Source organism: Schistocerca nitens, chromosome 8 (assembly GCF_023898315.1).
Source record: "Schistocerca nitens isolate TAMUIC-IGC-003100 chromosome 8, iqSchNite1.1, whole genome shotgun sequence".
Classification (NCBI taxonomy): Eukaryota; Metazoa; Arthropoda; class Insecta; order Orthoptera; family Acrididae; genus Schistocerca; species Schistocerca nitens.
Genome location: NC_064621.1, coordinates 210,972,175 through 210,993,655, shown reverse-complemented (window position 1 = coordinate 210,993,655; position 21,481 = coordinate 210,972,175). Strand labels below are relative to the sequence as shown.

At 38.5% G+C, this 21,481-nt stretch overlaps 1 protein-coding gene across 2 annotated transcripts in view; it reads right to left on the bottom strand.

Moving 5' to 3' along the window:
- Window positions 1-773: 773 nt before the first annotated feature.
- LOC126198462 (protein goliath) overlaps window positions 774-21,481 on the bottom strand; it is a 692,272-nt gene continuing 671,564 nt past the window's right edge. For both annotated transcript variants that reach the window (XM_049934806.1, XM_049934807.1), the window contains 7 exons: window positions 18,233-18,350; window positions 13,852-13,923; window positions 13,329-13,411; window positions 12,637-12,733; window positions 6,269-6,400; window positions 3,736-3,880; window positions 774-2,433 (listed from right to left, as the gene is read on the bottom strand). In XM_049934806.1, coding sequence (XP_049790763.1) covers window positions 2,204-2,433; window positions 3,736-3,880; window positions 6,269-6,400; window positions 12,637-12,733; window positions 13,329-13,411; window positions 13,852-13,923; window positions 18,233-18,350 — 877 coding nt within the window. In that variant the 3' untranslated portion in view covers window positions 774-2,203. The remainder of the gene's footprint in view (window positions 2,434-3,735; window positions 3,881-6,268; window positions 6,401-12,636; window positions 12,734-13,328; window positions 13,412-13,851; window positions 13,924-18,232; window positions 18,351-21,481) is intronic.

The window sequence follows — 21,481 nt, the reverse complement described above, 5'->3', positions numbered from 1 at the left end:
GCACCCCCCCCCCCCCCCGCCTCCCCCCCCAAGGCAAGTCCTCCCCCCTCCCGGGACCGGAACGACTCCCCACCCTCTCCCCCAAAACCCACATCCGCCCCCCCTCTCCCCCACCACCCCACCCCCCCTCCCGACGAAGAAACCGCCCGCCGCGAAAGCTTGAATTCTGCGTGTATGTCTGTGCCCGCTTGTGCGTCCATCGACTCGCCAGCACCTTCGTTCGGTAAGTCACACTATCCCTGTTATATATATATATATATATATATATATATATATATATATATATATATATATATCTGCTTTTGTGTGTGTGTGTGTGTGTGTGTGTGTGTGTGTGTGTGTGTGTGTGTGTGTACCCGTCCTTTTTTCCCCCTAAGGTAAGTCTTTCCACTCCCGGGATTGGAATGACAAAAAAGGACAGGTATACACTCGCACACACACACATATCCATCCACACATATCAGACACAAGTAGACATATTTAAAGGTAAAGAGTTTGGGCAGAGATTAATGACACATACATAGAGTCATCACTAGTGGTAAACAATCATTAAGCAAAAGAAGTCCTGTATGATACTTAATTCCTTTGCTATTGAGATCTTTGACTTGTTCACTGCGACTTAAAATTCTTCTTGATTTCAAGAATTGTACAACAAATTTGTGTGTGTGTTTTTTGCCTTCTCTTTTATTTTATTTACATTCATAAGATTGGAAAAAGGGGGTTGGGATCTTTCACTTCAAAAATAGATTATCACAAAAAAGTAGTCAAGAAAGTATCTGCTGGAATGCATAATATTTATTTTTACATTTTTCATGGGATGTGAAAGGTACAGTATGGATAAAAATGTCAGTTTTACTATTTTGTAAGGGTTTTAAAAAAGGACACATCTTCTAGTACATTCAGACTAAGTACAAACAAGTGAGATCCATTTGTTTAAATAATGAAATCTGCTGCACTCAACTAAAACATATATACAATTATTACTCTAAGGTTAACTTACATTAACATATTTGCGAATAACAAAAAAAGTTCACTGTCAAGGTAAGTACATATATGAGGAACAGTAGGGTATATGGTGAGAGCATTCACCTCTGTAGATCACAGCTACAGTGACTGTGAGGTCAGCATATCCCAAGCTAGGACATGTAAGATATATTGTTTTCATAAACTTGCTGTGGGTGATTTTCGTTACTGTATTGTAAAATTCTCTCATGCTGTAAAAATAATTTAACATATTTTTTATTTCAGTGACTGTAATTTGATATCCCAAACATTTTCACAGGGACAGAAAAAAATAAGTCATTGCAACCACATTTATTAGTTTTGTTTAAAAAATCCACGACATTTATTCTATATTAACATACAAGCTGTTGCAACTGAAGTTTTCACATGTTAACACAGTGAAATATTCTCCAGTTCTTGTCATGTCATCTTGCAGTGTGTATATCAGATTTCAGAAACTAACAACTGTTTACTGTTTTGTGAAGACTGAAAGCAAATTGCTTTCTAAATCATCACACATATTAAGTGAAACTATGCAGCCATAAATCTAAGAACACCTTCTTACACACTTTGTTTCCTACATTACCGGTGATGACTGTGAGAAATAATACACGGTGTTCAGCAACTCTAAAAGATGTGCTAAACTGTCTGTGTTAATAAAAATAAAAACACAACAAAGGCTCACAGTAATAAATTAAAGATGACTGTCATGAAAGACTAAAAAAAAATGTTCAAAACACAAACTAGTGACTGATATTGCCATACATGCATGACACAACAATATGAGAAATATTCATGAGACTTTTTTATTGGCATTCTAACACAGAAACTATAACAAGTAGATTATGAATATGTGAAGAAACACTCATGTGTCTTCTTTTACGGCATCTGGATTTCAACAACATTCATTAGTTTAAATATTCTCACAGTTTATTGAGTTTATTCTCATGAGAAAATCATGAAACTGTAACACAGACCCATCACTTACTCGATTAAGTTTTGAGTCATAAATTTACAGAGTGTGTTTATTTATACAATGAGTATTTGAAAATACGCAAATTCTTTATAGGTGCCTAACAAGTTCATTGAACTTAGATTAAAGTAAGTAGTCTTTCATTTCACAAAAAATAAATACTGGGTAAAGGTTGAAAGGAGTCAGCAATGTGCTAAATAGTCAGTTCTTCACAGTTGCTGGTTGTCTTCACTTGTGTGTGGCACTGGAGTGGTGTGGGCTTGTCCTGCTGCCCAATGTGTTATCCAGCTGAGTACCATCCACATCATCAGTCTCAGGAGTGTCGCACACATTCATAATACAGGAGTCTATGTTGACAGATGTCACACTTGTATTGGTACCACAGTCAGTAGCGAGTGGCTTTGCCAGGCCAGATCCGCAGTTGCTGCACACCTGGTCTCTTGGCACTGCTCCCCCAACTGCAGACAAAGAAAGAGAAATCTTGTGCATTATTTTCTTTTTCTTTGGGAGGAATTGTAGGAAACAAAGAGAATGAAGTGTAATTTATATGAATGGAACAGAGCAGATACCTCACAGAATCAGCAGCAGTTATACATATTATGTAAATTGAAGACAGAAGGGGGGAGGGGGGATGAAGGGAAGGGAAGGGTACAAACTATTCCTGTCAGCTGCATTGGGACATTATACAGAATCAGTAGTGACGAATGAAAATCTGTGATGGACTACGATCCAAATCTGGGATCACTTGCTTACTAGGCAGATACGTTAACCACTGCAGCACCCAGACACAATGTTTATCGCAATTGTGTGGACAGTCTTGGCACACTTCCTGGCCCACCCATATTCCCACCTAGTGTCGCCACCTATCTGCAGTCCTCAGCTGTGTCCTCCATGGTTGCTACTTTGAGATTCCCACAGGAGGTCGAACATAATTGGCTCTGAAGATGGTGGATTCATTGCCCATTGAGGAGAATCAATTAAAGGTCTGAAAGAACAGACACCACACATTTACATTAATTGCATGGGCTCTCATTTAGGAAGAGCAGCTCTCAACTCTATACTTCACCATCAGATTTAGGTTTTCGCTGGAATCATCCAGTCACTTCAGAGAAATTTCAATATGGTTCCTTTAAATAGATGATTGCTGATTCTTTCTCTCATTCACATCCAAGCAAACTTTTTCCTCCACCTCTAATAGTATAGTGTACTACATCATTGGTCCTCTTTCCACTTTTTATGTTCATAACAACAATGAGGCATAGGATAAGTTTAGTGATATGATGTGGTTGGTACAGGTTTTGTGATGGCTTTCCGAATATATTTTGGGAAAGTTTCACAAATATTATATAATATATTATGTTAACAATTTTAAGACTAACAAAATATGTTGTTAACTGAGTAAGTACTTGAATGGTAGCACTTCATAGTTTACACACACAGGAGAAAAACGGTATTTTTGCTAAAAATAATACAAGAAATTTTATAAAATATTTAAAATATAAGAATCAATAGCAACTGAGAGGTCATCAACATGCAATATTTTATGGCATTTCCATATGGTACAAATCTACACTAAAACAACACTTGTGTCAAAGGAATGTTTTAAAAGCCTTTCAAATGGCGCTGAATACTACTAGAATGGGGTTACTTTCAGTCTCAATATTTATTAGATTAACCCTGTGCATTGTAATCACAACAATTTATGGCCAGGAAAGAGTTTGTGGCAAGACACAGATTATGTTTTGTCGTGCATAGCATACCTGGGCGTGAGGCACGAACAGGCACACCACTTCCACGGCTGGAAGAAGCAAACCGAGGCCCCACACTCAGAGCAGGGCTGAGTTCAGTTGGTGATGATGCTCCACTGCTGTGGCTGCCCAGGTTTGGTGAAGGTGGGGCTGACATCTAAAAGTAAGAACAAATATATAGGCTTTATTAAGAGAAGAAAAATTATGAATGACTCGAAAGTTATTCCACCTATTTACCTAGTGCATTTTTGGTGAACTATATTTTCTGCCTTGCTATTTTATACATACAAAGAAATAGTGGAGTTGCGGACCATCATTTTTGTGTGAGTGTGTGTGTGTGTGTGTGTGTGTGTGTGTGTGTGTGTGTGTGTGTGTGTGTGTGTGTTTTATATATTTGTTTTTACATGATGTTCTTCTTCAAACTTGAGGATCTTATGATCATGGATCTATCTATTCTAGCATAACAAAATTTTGACTGAAAGATATGCAAAAACTGCTGCCCTTGGTCATTAAATGAAAGTCATCAGCCGCTGTGTTGTCTATGGTGAGAGGCAATGCCTGAAATTTGGTATTCTTGCCACTCTTCTGACATTGTGGATCACGGAATATTGAATTCGCTAATGATTTCCAAAATGGAATGTCCCATATACCTAGCTCCAACTACCATACTACATTCAAAGTCTGTTAACTCCAATTGTGTGGCCATAATCTGACCAGAAACCTTTTCATGTGAATCACCTCTGCCATAGTGGTATCCTTTTGTACCTTGTGTACAAGATACTACTGCTATCTGTCTATGTGCGTATTGCTATCCCAAGACTCCATTTTCTTAAAGTCAGTTTCTCTTTACAGCAATTTCCAATTTTTACTGGCTTTACTGGACTTCTAAACTAACCACTTTTTCTTAGCCCAGCAATAGTTGCACATACATAACACAAAGCATATTTCCAAGTAACTATGTTTTGCATCAAATTCTTCAAGTAGGATCTAGTGGTTCATATTTGTGTAACTATCACAAAGCTTTAAAAGTATCATTATTTTAAATCGTACACACATTAGTGAGCTAGTTAGTTCAAACTTTGACAGATAAGAGAAGCAGAATCCAGTAAAGATTTCTTGACTTTACACTGAGGTGACAAAAGTCTTGGGATAGCAATACGCACATAGACAGATAGCAGTAGTATCTTGTACACAAGGTACAAAAGGGTACCACTGTGGCAGAGCTGACATTTGTACTCAGGTGATTCACATGAAAAGGTTTCTGATCAGATTATGGCCACACAATTGGAGTTAACGGACTTTGAATGTAGTATGGTAGTTGGAGCTAGGTATATGGGACATTCCATTTTGGAAATCATTAGCAAATTCAATATTCCGTGATCCACAATATCAGAAGAGTGGCAAGAATACCAAATTTCAGGCATTGCCTCTCGCCATAGACAACACAGTGGCTGATGACTTTCATTTAATGACCAAGGGCAGCAGTTTTTGCATATAGTTGTCAGTGCTAACAGACGTGACTTTGCTAACAGTGCAACATCACCTGCAGCATCTCTCCTGGGCTCGTGATCATATTGATTGGACCATAGATGACTGTAAAACCATGACCTGGTAAGAGCTGATGGTAAGGTTTGAATGTGCCACAGGCCCCACGAAGTCATGGACCCAAGTTGTCAACAATGCACTGTGCAAGCTGGGGGTGGTTCCATAACGATGTGGGCTTTGTTTACATGGAATGGACTGGGTCTTCTGATCCAACTGAACTGATCACTGACTGTATATGGTTGTGATTGGTTACTTTGAGACCAGTTGCAACCATTCATGGACTTCATGCTCCCAAACAATCATGGAATTTTCATGGATGACACTGCCATGTCACTGGGCCACAATTGTTCATAGTTGGTTTGAAGAACATTCTGGACAGTTTGAGGAATTGTTTGGCCACCCAATTCACTCAACATGAATCCCATCAAAAGTTTATGGGACATAATTAAGAGGTCAGTTTGTGCACAAAATCCTGCACTGGTAACACTTTCACAATTATGAATGGCTATAGACACAACGTGGCTCAATATTTCTGCAGGGGACTTCTGACGACGTGTTGAGGTCGTGCCATTTTGAGTTTCTGCACTACACCAGGCAAAAGGAGGTCCAACACAATATTAGGAGGTCTCACCTCAGTGTATAACATTGGCTATTTCTTGACTGCATGCTGACATTCCATGAACATGACATTCACTACACAGGATGTGGACATTAACAATGAACATTGGTGGCTTCTGCAGCTCCAATACTTCATGAATAGCTAATGGAATCACTTATCACTAAAAGTTGAAGCATTGACCACCAAACAAATTTGTGAAGAGACTGAGAAATTTAAATATCTGCCCGAGGGTAACAATGAGTTACTTTAGGTTTAGACTGAAGTGGTGTTTGTGGGGACAGCTAGATTGTGACCAGATCATTTCACTGGCCTACTGAAGATGGAATTAAGGTTCAGGTCTCACATTCATAATCTACATCGTAATATGTGATGTAAACTTACAGTGCGATTTGCTGGTCTCAGCTGTGGTGAACCGTTGAGGCTCTCAATGTCATTGTCATGACCACTTGATGCTCCGAGACCCACCACTTCCTCAATTTCCATGTGCAGTATGCTCTCTTGGCTTCCTGTAAACTGCAATTTTATTTGGTGAGACATTATAGTCATTATTGTTCTGAACACACAAACTATGAAAAATAACATTATTTATTATGTATAATGAAATAAGTATCGGAGACCCAACTGCTGACATGATGCTGTTGAACAAGTGACTGTGCTAACATTATACACTGCTTGCTGTGCCCTGTAGCAAAAGGGCTGCTCTATGTATAATAAGAAGATTGTATGCTACTGTAGCTGCATGGGCACAAGCCATACCGAAATGTGAACATTTCCCAACACCCATGAGCTCTTACGCCATGCCAGCAGCTCTGCAACCACACCCAAGATGCTGGGGCAATATCCGGCATTTCAAGACATTTCAACAGCACTTGGTAGGCCACATATGTGACCTCAATTGCAACAGGACTTCCCTTTTCTTACATAAAAGCTGGCTATCTATCCAGGATGGGCATGTTGACAATGCCGGGTTTGAATCTGCATTCACTTTGTGTTTGCTTCTACCATGATACTGCCAACACCCATCTGGCATTTCATCAGGATGCTGCCAGGGTCTGGCCACAGCCTGGATGGACTGGGAATTGAGCTAATGACCTCTCAGCTCTGACCTCTGGGGTCCATCAGCATCTGCCGCTGTCTCCAAGTCACCAGTTATGCGCCCATCCCTGGGCCACCATTATCAGTCGCTGGAGTCACATGCTGGCCCATTGCAGTCACAGTTAGGAGAGTAGAAGCATGCCTCATGAAGCTGTGTGGAGCCAAATGATGCGAAACTAGCAAGTTTGCCACTGTGCTGCATTGGTGAAAGCTCTGACACCGGGTCTCCTTGCCTGCCATCCCGACCTGGGTCACCAACTGACTGACGCCATTCATCTGCTGCAGGTGCTGTATCTATGCCAGTCAAACTCAGTGGTCCACACCTCACTACACTATCAAGGATTGCCTTAATAAAACAAGCAATTTATCTGTGAAAAGACATCATAAGAAAGCAGTGAAATGGGAAAAGTGTTTGGTTTCTTAGTGGTTTTATTGAGATTGTCTATCTTGCTGCCTTTGTTATGTGTTATCCCTTATAACTCCAAAGATGCATATTCTTGCCATAATAAGCAGATATTTATGAAAACAGACTTTCCTTTCACCAACTGGGTTTTCGATTCCAAGTACAATAGTCACCTTCCTACCACTAAATCTTTGATTTATACACTTCTTGCAAACATCTTACAGATTAATCTCCTCTGTCTAATTTATACGTTTTTTTCTATTGGCCGAGCACCACTGAATAACATCATTTTCAAATTATTATGGAAATAATAGGGCAGTGCTCTTAATCTGAATTACAGATGAAATATTTTAAATGTGAAATTGTCCTCCTCATGAGAACTGCTGGATTCGAACTTCCTCTGTCATTTAGATTGAAGGAATTCTAGAAGAGCAACAAAACAACCCCAGTACAGTTACAGATCTCCCTTCAGAGTCATTTGTCTCTGATGAATTGTCTGCAGTGTGTATAGGCTTCACATCCAGCTCCATTCTAAATTTAACAAGGTAATTATGGTCATAGACCTTTAATATATAATTCATAGTCTGAGCATTGTCTGAAACTGTGTCATCCTCCATCTCTCATGTTATTCATCACCTCTTTGGTGGAGTCATCCATTATGGGCTTCCCAGTAATTTCCAACATCTAGCTTCGTATCTCCACCCTCCTTCAGAAAACTCTACAATATACGTCAGACATATTCTCCCATAGGTTGCATATCATTCAACAAGTCATTAATTTGTTGAAATCTAATGAGTATCATAATTCTACCAGCAGTGAAGTTGTTACTGTATTGGCAATTGATAAGGTCACTTTCTGAGATACCAACCTACACAGTCTTCCAGAAAGATTCACCTGCATTGGTCACAAAGATTAAAAAACAAATCATAAAGTCTCTGGCCCTCAGAACAGTATGCTGCAATCTACACCACCTCCTTCTCATCCTAGTAACTGCCTTCCAAAATCTTAAAACTAGGCATCCTGCTTACTTGGGAAGCTGTAAGAATTTCTCAATATCATATTATAAAAATGTCAATTATTTTATGGATCTACTTGTCCTGAGCAGGTGGTTATCACCACTGGTGCCACATCTCTCTTCATCAATATTGCCCATGCAACAGATAACAACTGAACACTTAATCTCTCATCGTCAACATAAAGTAAACCTAATGATCTCAATATTTATTACAGCAGACAGAACTGTTCAGACTAAGAACTGTGTCACTTTCAACATTCATATCATTGAACAGATCAGGACATCTGCATGTGGTACTTGGCCCAATGTGGTCAAATTCAACAGCTTCTTCCATCTGGACCCTGCTGTCACATTCCCTCCCATCCCCATTACCTTCAACTGAACATTAGATAGTGAGAACTGTCCCGTGTCCTTCCAATAAGCCTCTTTGGTCCCACAACCCTTTCAGGTTTGATCTCTTACACATTTGCCCCAGAGATTTTTATCTCTCTTCTCCCTGCCTCCAACACCCACCACTATTTCTCCCTCTCTTCCAACTTCCTGTATCTACCTTCTACCTCATTTGTCCTCCTCTCCCCCTCTCCCTCTACCCTCTCTAGTCTTCTTCATTGTTTATTTAACTTCATGTATGTTATGGCCCTTATTTCCCTTTCTACAGGTGTTTGATGGCATGGTTCCATTGAATAGACTACTGCTGATTTCCTTTCCCTTAACTGTATAGTTATAGTACTACATCTTTAATGATCTCATCATCAATGGAGATTTGAACTATAATCTACCTTTCATTTAGTTTTTCATTTCATTTCATCCTTTGAGATACTTGTATCTACCAATGTTTTATTAACTTCTAACAACTGAAAAATTTCCTGGCTGTTGTGTGATGTGGATTCATGGGATTACTATGATACAGTTTAGCAGAATCTTCAAGAAAAGCAAAGATATATGCTAGGAAACTATTAAATTACATCTAACTTCTAACAATTTCAAATATTTGCTGCACTTCAATCTTTAAATTTTTTTTCCCACGTCTGTTTCTTACACATCATGACAGTACAAATTTCTGAATGTTCTATCACTTTGTCTACCACATTTAATAGATTTATATAACTTTTTTTTGGAGAATAAAAGTACAGAAGGATATCTAAACTTCTAAAGCCATTACTTTAAAATGTTTTACCATTCTTTTATGAGAAATAACATTGCTTTCTGTTTCTGCATGGTATAAAGTTAATTAGAGTTTTATTTCTTCTTCTCACTCCCTCCCCCCTTTTCCCCTCCTCACCACCTTATTACATGACTAGTTCATTTTGTTCGTATATTATTGTATTTTGCTTTTACCTTTACCAGAAAAATCGTTCTTATTCCCTCTATACCGAGCGAGGTGGCGCAGTGGTTAGCACATTGGACTCGCATTCGGGAGGATGATGGTTCAATCCCATCTCCAGTCATCCTGATTTAGGTTTTCCGTGATTTCCCTAAATCGTTTCAGGCAAATGCCGGGATGGTTCCTTTGAAAGGGCACGGCCGATTTCCTTCCCATCCTTCCCTAACCCGAGCTTGCGCTCCGTCTCTAATGACCTCGTTGTCGACGGGACGTTAAACAACACTAACCTAACCTTATTCCCTCTACAATTCATGGAACTTCAATTAGTCCATGATTGCGGCATGGAATAAGGTAAATAAATACTAGTTCTTTAAGTACTTACTGGTAATTGCAAATGTAATAAACGAGGCTTTAAATGTGTTAATATGGAGGTAGTTTGAAAAGTTCTAGGAACAGAATAGAAAGAATTGACTTACCTCAGTGGAACTTTTTTTTTATTATTTTTCAGTTTAATCTCCCTCTGAATCAATGCACTTTGTGCAGTGATGGTCCATTGCCTTTATTCCATCTCAGAAATTAAATTCCTCCAAGCCTGCAAAATACCCATCAACTTTGGTTCTTAGTTCTCCGTTTAAAGAGAATCTCTATCCACTTAAAAAAATTTTGAGCTTTGGGAAGAGGTGAGAGTCTAATAGGTCCAAATCAGGCAAATAAGGCTGGTTGTTTTCCATTCACGTGTGTGGAAACCGTATTCTCTTAGTTGGTTTGCACTGTTTTTAGTGTTTATTTAGTGCTTTTTCCATATTTCTGTGACAGTTCAAATTCCCAGATTTGCTGTGTATTTTCGCATACAGTTTCAGCATTCTTTTACATTATCATGTTTTCCTACTGGCAGAGCTGTCCTTGCCTCAAGTCATTCAGTTATGGGAGTAGCAAATCTAGAAACTACTGCAGGGAGTCATGCAACTAAATCAGGTTCTGGCTGTGAAAGTCATGTCCCAGCATGCTGCACCCAATAATCAGTATCTTAGTTCATGTATTTTTGCTTTGGCAATGACACTTTTGTATGTGTGTGCATTGTCTTGATGAAAGATGACTTTCTTCCTTGCCAAACCTGACCATTTCTACCTTTTGTTTTGCTGTACTTGATCTGGCAGGTTAGTGTAGTACTGTCTTGTAATTGTTTGATCAGTGTGAAGGTAATCTATCAGCACAATTCCATTTGTATCCCAGAAAACTGATGCCACGACTTTTCCAGCTACCCAAACTGACTTTTCTGTCTTTGGTGGTGGTGGTGGTGGTGGTGGTAGTGGTTGTGTTGAATCAACAGTTTTCCACTGCATTGGCTGTTGTTTTGTCTCTGGACTACAGTTGTGAGCCAAGGTTTCATCTGTATTCATAAACTGACACAAAACTCTTGTTGGTTGTTATAAAAATGGGCCAAACATTGTTCAGACATTTCCATTCTTGTGTGTTGCTGATCCTATGTTAAGAGTCGCAGCACCCATCTACCAGACAATTTTCTTATATCCATTCCCTCTGTTAAAATGTGATATGTATGTTCAAATGACATACCTACAGCTTCAGCAACTTCTTGCACTTTCTGTTGGTGACCCTTCTTGAACACTTTATGCACTTTTGCAAAAATTTCTAGGGTAGTGCTACATTTTAGCCAAGCACTATGTAGACCATCATCTAAGCTCTCCTGGTCAGATTTAAACTCGTTTGTCCACCAGACAGCAGTTGAATACGAAGGAGCGAGTCCGCCAGTGTGTTCTGAAAATTGACATAAATTTCCTTTGCTTTCGTACCTTTCTTTATAAAGTACTTGCATTGTATGTATGTTTTGTATTTTATGTTAACCGGGGACCTAGAAATGATGGAGAGGCTCCGTCCCCACCGCAGCCGCAGTGGTTCACAACCCCACGACGACTACTGAAGTCCACTTCACCACTCTGCCACCCCCACATCGAACCCAGGGTTATTGTGCGGTGTGGACCCCCCAGGGAACATCTCACACCAGACGAGTGTAGCCCCTATGTTTGCGTGGTAGAGTAATGGTGGTGTACATGTACGTGTACGTGTACGTGTACGTGTACATGGAGAACTTGTTTGCGCAGCAATCGCCGACATAGTGTAACTGAGGCGGAATAAGGGGAACCAGCCTGCATTCACCGAGGCAGATGGAAAACAGCCTAAAAACCATCCACAGACTGACCTCGACACAAATCCGCCAGGCAGATTCGTGCTGGGGACCAGGCGCTCCTTGCCGCCCTAACGCACGGTCAACCGGGCGGGCTATAGAGTACTTACTCATTGTTGAAATCTCGATTTTTTTTCCATCTTCACAAAGTGCTACATGGAAACAACAACAGATATATATCCAGAGCACTGATGCATCCTGTATTTACTTGTAAAGGATAACCAGTTATTAAATCGGAACCTCATTGCACTACCATTGACATCTTGTGTCGTTCCACAAACTTTTCAAACTACCCTACTGTCCTTAGAAATACTAACTTATTTTCTTGTGAGCTACTATAATGATCTTCTAACAATACATTTATCACAATATATCTGCATGACTCTACTAACAATTCTTTGTGATGTTTACATGCCACTTATTGTACTAACAGAGTAACGACAATCAGACTTAGTCAAATGTGTGTAAAGGAGGAGTACAGTGAGGAAGGTTAGAGTTTAATATCTCATCAATATCAGTGTTATTATGGACAGAACATTAGCTCAGTTGGGTACGGATGGGAAAGCAAATTTCCACAGAATAAGGCAAATGGTTAATTGTGTAGGTATTTGTATGGCAGTTAAGTTCCATTCTCAGAATTTCTTTTTCTCATGTATTGTGACTATTCAGATTAGTTTTTGAAAGTGAAAGTGAATTAACTAGCTCTCACCACAAAGCCGTAGTGCTTCAGAATATCCATCTTGCACATGGGACACGTACGGTGCTCCAGCAGCCAGGGATCGATGCATGACTTATGAAACTCGTGCCTGTGAACAACAAAATCATTAACAACAACAGAAGTAAAATCGGACAAAATTTTGTACCATACAAATGCATAGCAGATTCAGTTCCAAGATAATGACATTGCTAGCATAGATAGATGGAAAAATACTAGGGCTGTGAAACAAAAATTCCAGTGAAGGTATTGTATATCAGCGTTAGCCCATGTATGTCTGCTACCAGTCTGATGTCTGCCCGTTGCCTGCTAATGTGATTTTTCCAGAGATTGTGTATTCATACAAGACAGGCATCAAATGACATGACACAGTGCTCTATAGAAACATTATATCCCCTTGCTGTTCATTACAGGCTCCGCTAGGGACAACAGCTACACTTCTGAGCAGTGTGCACATCAGGAAACTGGCAGTGCTGCAGAAGGGTGCATTTGTGTGACTGTGTGTTTGAGAGTGCATACTTAAATTTTAAAAGAGTGATATACTGAAAGCTGGTGAAATCTGTGCATTATTAAGTATGTGTTTGTTACATGCTACACCTCAGTCACCTGCAAGTGAATGGTCGGCTGTTCTCATTTTTGTATATTTTTTCTAAGAATTTATATGACAGTAAAACTGGGGTTCGTACCTGCATGGCAAGATTCTCAGAACATCTGAGATCTTGTATGGTTCAATGCACACAGCACAGCATTCACCATCCCCTTGGATTTCCTGTAAACAAGTGATGAAATTGTTTAGTTTGTATCAGAAATGAAAAAAGCTTTAGTTAATAAAAGGTTTTACAAATCCTTATCTACTTTCTCAAAACTGACCTGTACCAGTGAAAAATAAACCACTGAATGTTTCGGAAGATTGAGTTTTAATTGCTGAAGTAGTTTTAGATATAATTCCATATTAATGCAGCCTGGTACATTAATAAGAACAATAAGTTAAATGCCTTTGAAAAAGAGCATTACTGTGGGAAAACATACATTGCTGAAATATTCACATGGCATACAGAGCAAGTGTGAAGTTAGCATTATGTTTGATAATTTTAGTTGTTGTTCACTGCTGAATCTGTTTTCAGGCAGTAGCAACACTCCAGTATTATCAAATGTCATCTTGATCTATGAAAACAGTGAGTTCGTTGGTTATTAGCTATTTATTCATACCTTGTCTTCTGATTTGATGTTCTTTGTTGGTATCTTAGACAATGCCTTCTTTGCTGCACTGCAGAGCCGCCTCTGTAACAGCATATAAAAAGCTGTGTAAATCATAATTTGTCGCCTTTGAAGTGAATCATGAAGGTTAGATTTGTTATTGGGAAGTTATTTCTTTACTGGGAGCTTACAAATACATATAGCCCTGAAACAAATGCACTTCGTTACTATTTGATCCTATTTTAAACTTCAGAATATTAAGAAGGAATCAGAATTTTAGAACCCTGTGTACTAGTAATTAGTAGTCATTTCATATAACGATTCATGCCTCAGAAGTTGAAAATAACCCTCAACAAGAATTTCTTCCCAGAAATTTGTTGGAGATGAACAAAGTATTGAAATGAGTATTGGAAAGATTTTATGGATGCAGTTAAAGAGAAATTCACAGAGGAAGTATAACTTTAACTTTTTTCCCTTAAATTTACAAGTGTTGATCTTTACTACTCATGTAATGACAGTGGTCATGCAACAAAATGTCAATAGTCTATATTCAACATATATTTATTATGATTACAATTTTGAATATTACTCATCAACACAATAAACAAAAATTGATATGCTTGACAGTCTTGAATGGAAATGTCCATTTTAATAATTACATGATCCTGTGGACCCATCCCACATCAAAATATTGCAATCAACAGTAATTTACATTGTTGAGCCAGTATCATTTTTCTATCAAGGGAATGTCACTTGGAGGATATGTCACATTGTATGAAAGACACTTAATAGGTGGTAGAGATAAGATATAGGGAAATCTTTCATTTTGATCCTTGTGCAAAATTTGCAGAAAGTTGTTGATTGGAGTGACCTTGAAAAAGGTCAAATTGAGATTCTCTAACAGTAGGAAGTGTGCATCATGGAAATAGCAAGGTTTGCTATGTGTTTGTGGACTGTTGTTATTAGGAGCTATAAAAATTGATGACAAATGTAAAACTATTGGTGTTGTTGCAATATTGGAAATCCACACAGCTTCCCATCTCTACAAAGCAGAAGCAAAACAATATAGTTCAAACTCACGTCCTTCCTCCTTGGTTCTCTTAAATTTTACTTTCACCTGCTTTAAGGTGGGTTGGTTGGTTGGTTTGGGGGAGGGGACCAAACAGCGAGGTCATCGGTCCTGCTTTAAGGGAAACTAGCTTTCACAAGATGCAGGTGCATATTTAAGTTTCTAATCTGAAGTGTCCACTTCATAAACCTTTCCTCATATTTCTTTCTGTAAACTGTCTCTGAGTCATTTTTAATGATTCTCATTTGACTGAATGTTCTGTATTGTAAAACCTACTTTACCAGTATATCTTGTCATTAGCATTTAACTGTCTTTGTCACATAAACCTCTAAGATCATTTTGATTTCAGAATGTTTGAAATCAGTTGGATCTAAGCATAAGTTACCAAGTTGTCAGTGAAGATTGATCTACACTATTCTACCCGCCCTGGAAACTTCACTGTGAAAAATAACCCAATAGCCTCTACATCTGATGACAACACATTCTGACAGAATATCAACCTTAAATTTTCTAAATACAATTATTGTGAATGCTCCCTCAGAATGAGGATCAGTATTAATAGCTTGTGTGTGTCCAGAACCACTGTTACAGCATACCATTCAAAGAGCTGGGTAACATGAAACTTAATAATTTACATGGTACGAGACTAACCCTGCTCTCTTTGTATCTACCTAATCCCTATAATCTTTTTCTACTTTTACAATGATTTTATAACAACTTGTATCTGTCAAAATTTCCATCATTGTTCTAATGACACCTCTGCTGATATATCATTTAATGTTTCATTTTTCTGTATTGCTTTTAGAAATTCACCCATTTTAATTAATATGCTCATCTAAACATGATGTATACAGCATTGACCAACCAAAATGTTTCTGCCAGTTAACTGTGTAAGTAGCTTCATGTCAGAAGCAGTTAGATTTTGCAGCACAAGATATAGTGGAGTCAGGAAAAGTCCATCAGTCATGTCCATACATTAATGCCTCCTCCATCCCCCCCTCCCCCCCTTCCCCCTCCCGTCTGATTCTCAAAGTGCAGCATTAATGTTTTCTCCCATGTCGAGTGCTACATCCAGTGCTTGATACAACTCAACAAGTGATCTTCACACTAATAAGGAATATTCCCATTGGTGCACTACATATCCTTCCCAGTTGCATAATTGAAGTTTCTGGGCAAATTATTTTCTGTGGTCCCAATAATCACACTATTTACCCAGATATTTTGGCAGAGAGCCCAAAGAAGAGACATTTTTAACATTCCTATCCCACTATTACTTGGCAATTAGATTTTTTTGTCTATTTTCTGCTGTAGGTATAATTTGCACTTGTGATCTAATTGGGGTGAGTCTATGCTTTTTTTACCAGAGTTTTGAAAGCATAAAAGTTACTGGAGATCTCTAGACTGAAGTTGAGCTTTTAATGGTAATTGCTTGCTCTTGAATCTTTTTGTTGATATTGAAGCCCTGATCTAAATTCACTCGCCAATCTAGCTATCACATTGCTCTCGTAAAATGCAGCATTCAGCTGTAATAATTTCTCTGCAAGTGCCAAGCCATCTTAAGTTTTAAGATTAGTTGGAATCATTACATTACAGTACCAAAAAAAACATGCATCACTCTTTAATCATGTTTAACTACAGACATGAAAGTGATGATGCCATTCTCTACACACATTCTAAGGTTGATTGTGGCATATAGATGAAGATGTAGATTACTGCCCCTAGCAACTTTGAGGCAATGTACACACCCATACATTTTGACTGCATAGGTTGTACTTGTTTTCTCGTTATTTATTCAATGAAAGATAACAGTTATGTGACATAGTGAACATGGTATGGGATTTAAACTTGTACACAGTAAAGGATTCAAATGTGTACAACCAATATGATGGCCCTGAACCTTAGCCACTCCACTACTTCTGCTTGGTTGAGATATGACTGACATTACAGGGATAGAAGGCACTCACAGAACTTCAACATTGATTTTTCTCCAAAACAAGAGGCCATTGTGTGAAAACTTAGTAGCCAGGTTCTCAGGACAAGTCCCTCTACAACATACTTAAAGACTCATCAAAATCCATGAATAGCAGGTCTAATGGTCCCCTTGTAAAATCTAGGGCCTGGAACAGGCTTACCTTTTTTGTATAGATACACTCCCCAGGAGAGTAGAGGAAAAGGCTTACGATGATATACAATGGTCATCCTGAGTCAAATGGTTCAAATGGCTCTGAGCACTATGGGACTTAACTGCTAAGGTCATCAGTCCCCTAGAACTCAGAACTACTTAAACCTAACCAACCTAAGGACATCACACACATCCATGCCCGAGGCAGGATTCAAACCTGCGACCGTAGCGGTCGCGCGGTTCCAGACTGTAGCGCCTAGAACCGCTCGGCCACTCCGGCCGACCATCCTGAGTCTTCATCTTAGAAAACTCTATTGCGCCGTCTCAGACATATGGTAGTGATAACAGATGTAAGAATTACTGATCAATGGGCACATTCTAAACGAAACTCAGACATTCAGATGGAAAACAAACTGAGATAGTTCAAACATATGGATAAGTTAAGCAAAGGACTTATTTTTGTCAGCTTTGCACCTAAATATCTAGAGATGTTCTTCTGTAAATGTCTTTAGTAAGTTGCCAAGGGGAAGACACCAGGTAGGAAATTGAAAATTCCCAGTTATTCAAAACCAAAGCCACTCTTTCCTTAATTCATACGAGTATTTGGACTCAGGGATATAAATACTAGTTAGGACTAATGCTCATATTAAACAGATTCTTAACTCTTCTGGCTTGTAGACAGCTGATAGTGTTTTCTGAACAGTAAACAGCAGCTGAGAAGTGTAAGAGGAAGAGCAGTGGCTTTTAATGTTTTTAAAATAATCTAAAAATAATACAGATTATTATCAATGTGAATAGATTAGCACATATCATAACATTGTTATTACACTTTACAGAAGTAACCTTCAGTGTTTGCTTCTGACTGTTAATGTGTAGCTTGAATCACTCCATCCCTCAAGGCTCTCCTTCAAGATTTGTGAAATACAATGAATACATTCTTTATACTGACTTACAGTAATATAGCATTAACTTTAATTTGTCTGCATCTATCCAATCAATTGATATGATTTTTAAGTGATGATGTGCAAAAATAGCTTCTCTGCTAATATTCAGTTGTCCTGTAACAATCTCATAATATTAAAAAATGATTCTTTGAATTAGAAATGAAAATTCGCAGCTCATGCCTCGTGCCTATTTAGAGCCCATTCTTCAAATAATATATGCAATTTTTACGAGCATTCTCATTGCTGAGTCAGACTTACTGAGAGACGGTCCTTGGCATGGATATAACGGAAACGCTGCACGTAGTAGAAGACCAGCCATGCCAGTGAGATGATCATCAGTACCACAAATGAGATGGACACGAACAGCACCGATGTCCTGCAGAAACACCAGCAACATGCTCACTAAATTGGTCTGCTTTACAAATGTCAACTGTAAATTTATTTCACAAGTAGTCATAGCATTTCTAGCCTGTAAGTAAGTTATAATTACCGCATTCTTAATTTGGACCCTATGTTTGTGATAAAATAAAAGGATGCTTTTTGGTAATCAAACAAATAGCATTTTTTTTGGCAGATACAAATCTTATATACTATGATGATGATGATGATGATGATGATAACAATAATAAAGTTACCAACTAAAGAATGGCAGGGTATATATAGATTGATGAGACTTTGTAGAACACTTAACTGTAGTTCACAATTCAAGGTTTATACACTATGCTTAAGAACAGCAACTAAACACAATCATGTCAAGTAAACATACAGACATACATCCCAAGGTAATGCTAAATGATTGATACTAATTGTCATATGCCTATTCATAACAGGATCAAGGTCAGGATTCTATTTATTCTGTCTTGGACTGCTGAAAGTTGAAAATTACACACAATTCAGGGAGAATTATACTCATAATTAACGTAACCAATTGTCACCAAAGAGTTTGAAGTCTAAGATAAGACTGAAATTCAGCCTAAGAGGTTTACTTTGCCTTCTTTTAACATTGTTGTTCATTTTTGGTTGTCTTTGTTAGAAATATAGTATGGTTATAGTTTGCCAATTGATAGGTTGTTAATGCCCTTAATTACATGATTTCATTACTACTTGTGGTTGTTCTTGGTAAACAGACTATACGATATGGCTACAAGGTCTTTCACAATAGAGCCCTTGAATAAAATGTTTTTGGTGCACTTACCACGTCAAATTTTGATAAAATCCTAATCTTTTGATGACTGACTCCACCTTCATCAGGAACAATGTCTGACTGTTGTGAAACTGGTGCAGCTCCCAATTTATGCCCAGAGTGTGGCATGTGGTGGGCTGGATTACACCAAGATCACACCACAGACATAATGGGTACTGACTTGACTCCCTTCGTGCCCATAGATTATGTTTGTGTGCTCACTGTATCCAGCATCGCTTGCAGCACTATCATTTGCATCAGATGATAAATTACAAGAAGTCTTTCTCTGTGCTCACTGAGAGGTGATACTATACGGTAATTGTTTTCTGTAGAGTGTCTCTACAGTTTGTAACCTGACACATGGTTACATCACTTCACTCTATCACCCTTACTGAAAAGCACAGAAGGAAGAAATGAGAGTGAGACTTCCTGCTCAGGGTAGAAAGTAGAGTTGCATGGCATTAAATTTTGGGAGATACCTTTTCTTCAAAAGGTGTGAGTGCTTTGTGTACACTGACTTAAAAGAATAGATGGCTGTACCAGTATTGTCTCATGGACTGAGAGCATGTGACACTCCTAATAGCAATCTGTCTGTCAACTAAGAATGTTGAGCTTATAATGTTCCCTTCTCTACCTCAGGTCTTGCCTAAATACTCGCCCCCTCTCATCCACTTGGTTATAGAAAATTTGGAAATGGCTTCCTGAAATAAGATACCTAAATCTGAATATCCATCAGTCACAACAGCATTTTATTAATAATTCAAGGTATTTCACAGATGAGAACATTACATAAATATTTCCTATGTGCCCTGAATTCTGAAAATTATTTCACACTGAATATTTAGCTTCAACAAGTCACCAGTTTAATAAGTAATACAAATGTCTATTGTGAGAGTGTACATCTTACTGTTAAGGACCCCATACATGATAAAACAATTTGTCAAACTTTACTACAAGGGAGTGCTGAATTGTAATGCCTCCAAATGTTGTATGTGAAAATTCTTAAACTTTTTAAATGAAAGAATATTATTAACATTCTACTTCTTTATTTTTTGTGTCTACATATTTGCAGCCCTTTGCAATTAGAGATCTCCGAATTATAGCCTGTAACATAGCGGTGCACGAGAATCAATTTGCTGATAAAGTTTCGAATTATAAGTATTTGTCCACACAAGGAGCACCCTCATCTGCGGCATAACAATGCCAGACAACACACAAGTGCTGTGACATCTCCAACAATCCAATGCCTTGGGTTCACTGTCATTAGTCACCCCATGTACAGTCCCTACTTGGCCCCATCCTATTTCCAAAAGTAACGATATCAGTGAAGTGGTGCAAGCGGAGGGGAGGTTGTGGCTTTGTCAACAGAGTAAAACATTCTACAGTGATAGTATCAACAAATTGGCCTCTCGTTGGGAGAAATGAGTTTGTTGCTAGGGTGACTATATTGAAAAACATGTAGACATGAAGAATAAAAATGTAGATTGTTAGTAACATTTGTTCCATTTAGAAGCTCCAAGAATTTTCACCAAAAAACTTTGGAGGCATTATTTTTCACCAGGCTCTGATAGTTTTGTCAAATATAGCGCTAAAAATAAATGTTGCATATTGCTTTATTGTCAAATACTGGACATGATAGAAAACAAAACTGATTTTGTTATGTCAGCTACTGTCATTCCATTTGATAAACACAAACAAAAAGCAAGAACAAACCGTTACAAAAGATTCCATTGCAGACACTACAATTTCTTCTGACTGTCATCTTGTATAACACATTGTTTATGAACCAATTAGTGCTCCTTGTAACTGTAGAGACTTTTCAATGCAGTTTGGCATCTCCTTAGCAAATTGTGCAGATAAGCCTGTGGGTCATTGTCCCATTCTTCCACACCGGTCTCTATGAGGCCCTTTAAGATCTCTGGTGGGGAAAAATGACTGAAAACTGCTCATTTTAGCATGGTCCACACATCCTCAGTGCTAGTACGATCTGTACAGTATGGAGGCCATTTCATCTGACTGGTCTTATGCTCAATTAAGAAGGTATTCACAAGGTCGTGATGACAGGGTGAATCCCACTCCAGTATGTTTACCAAATGAAGCCACAATGCGTGCAAGGATTTAATTTCGATACTTCTCACCAGTCGTCATCCCATATGTTGGCGCGAGGTGTAGCCTGCGGACATAGATGATTCCAACCCAAACACGACTGAACTGTCACAATAAGGGTGGATGCCTGTGATACAATTAGAGTGTAAATGTTGCCCTCGTTGCCTCCACACACGAGTATCAGTATTGTCAGGTCAGAGACTGATATGGGTCTCATC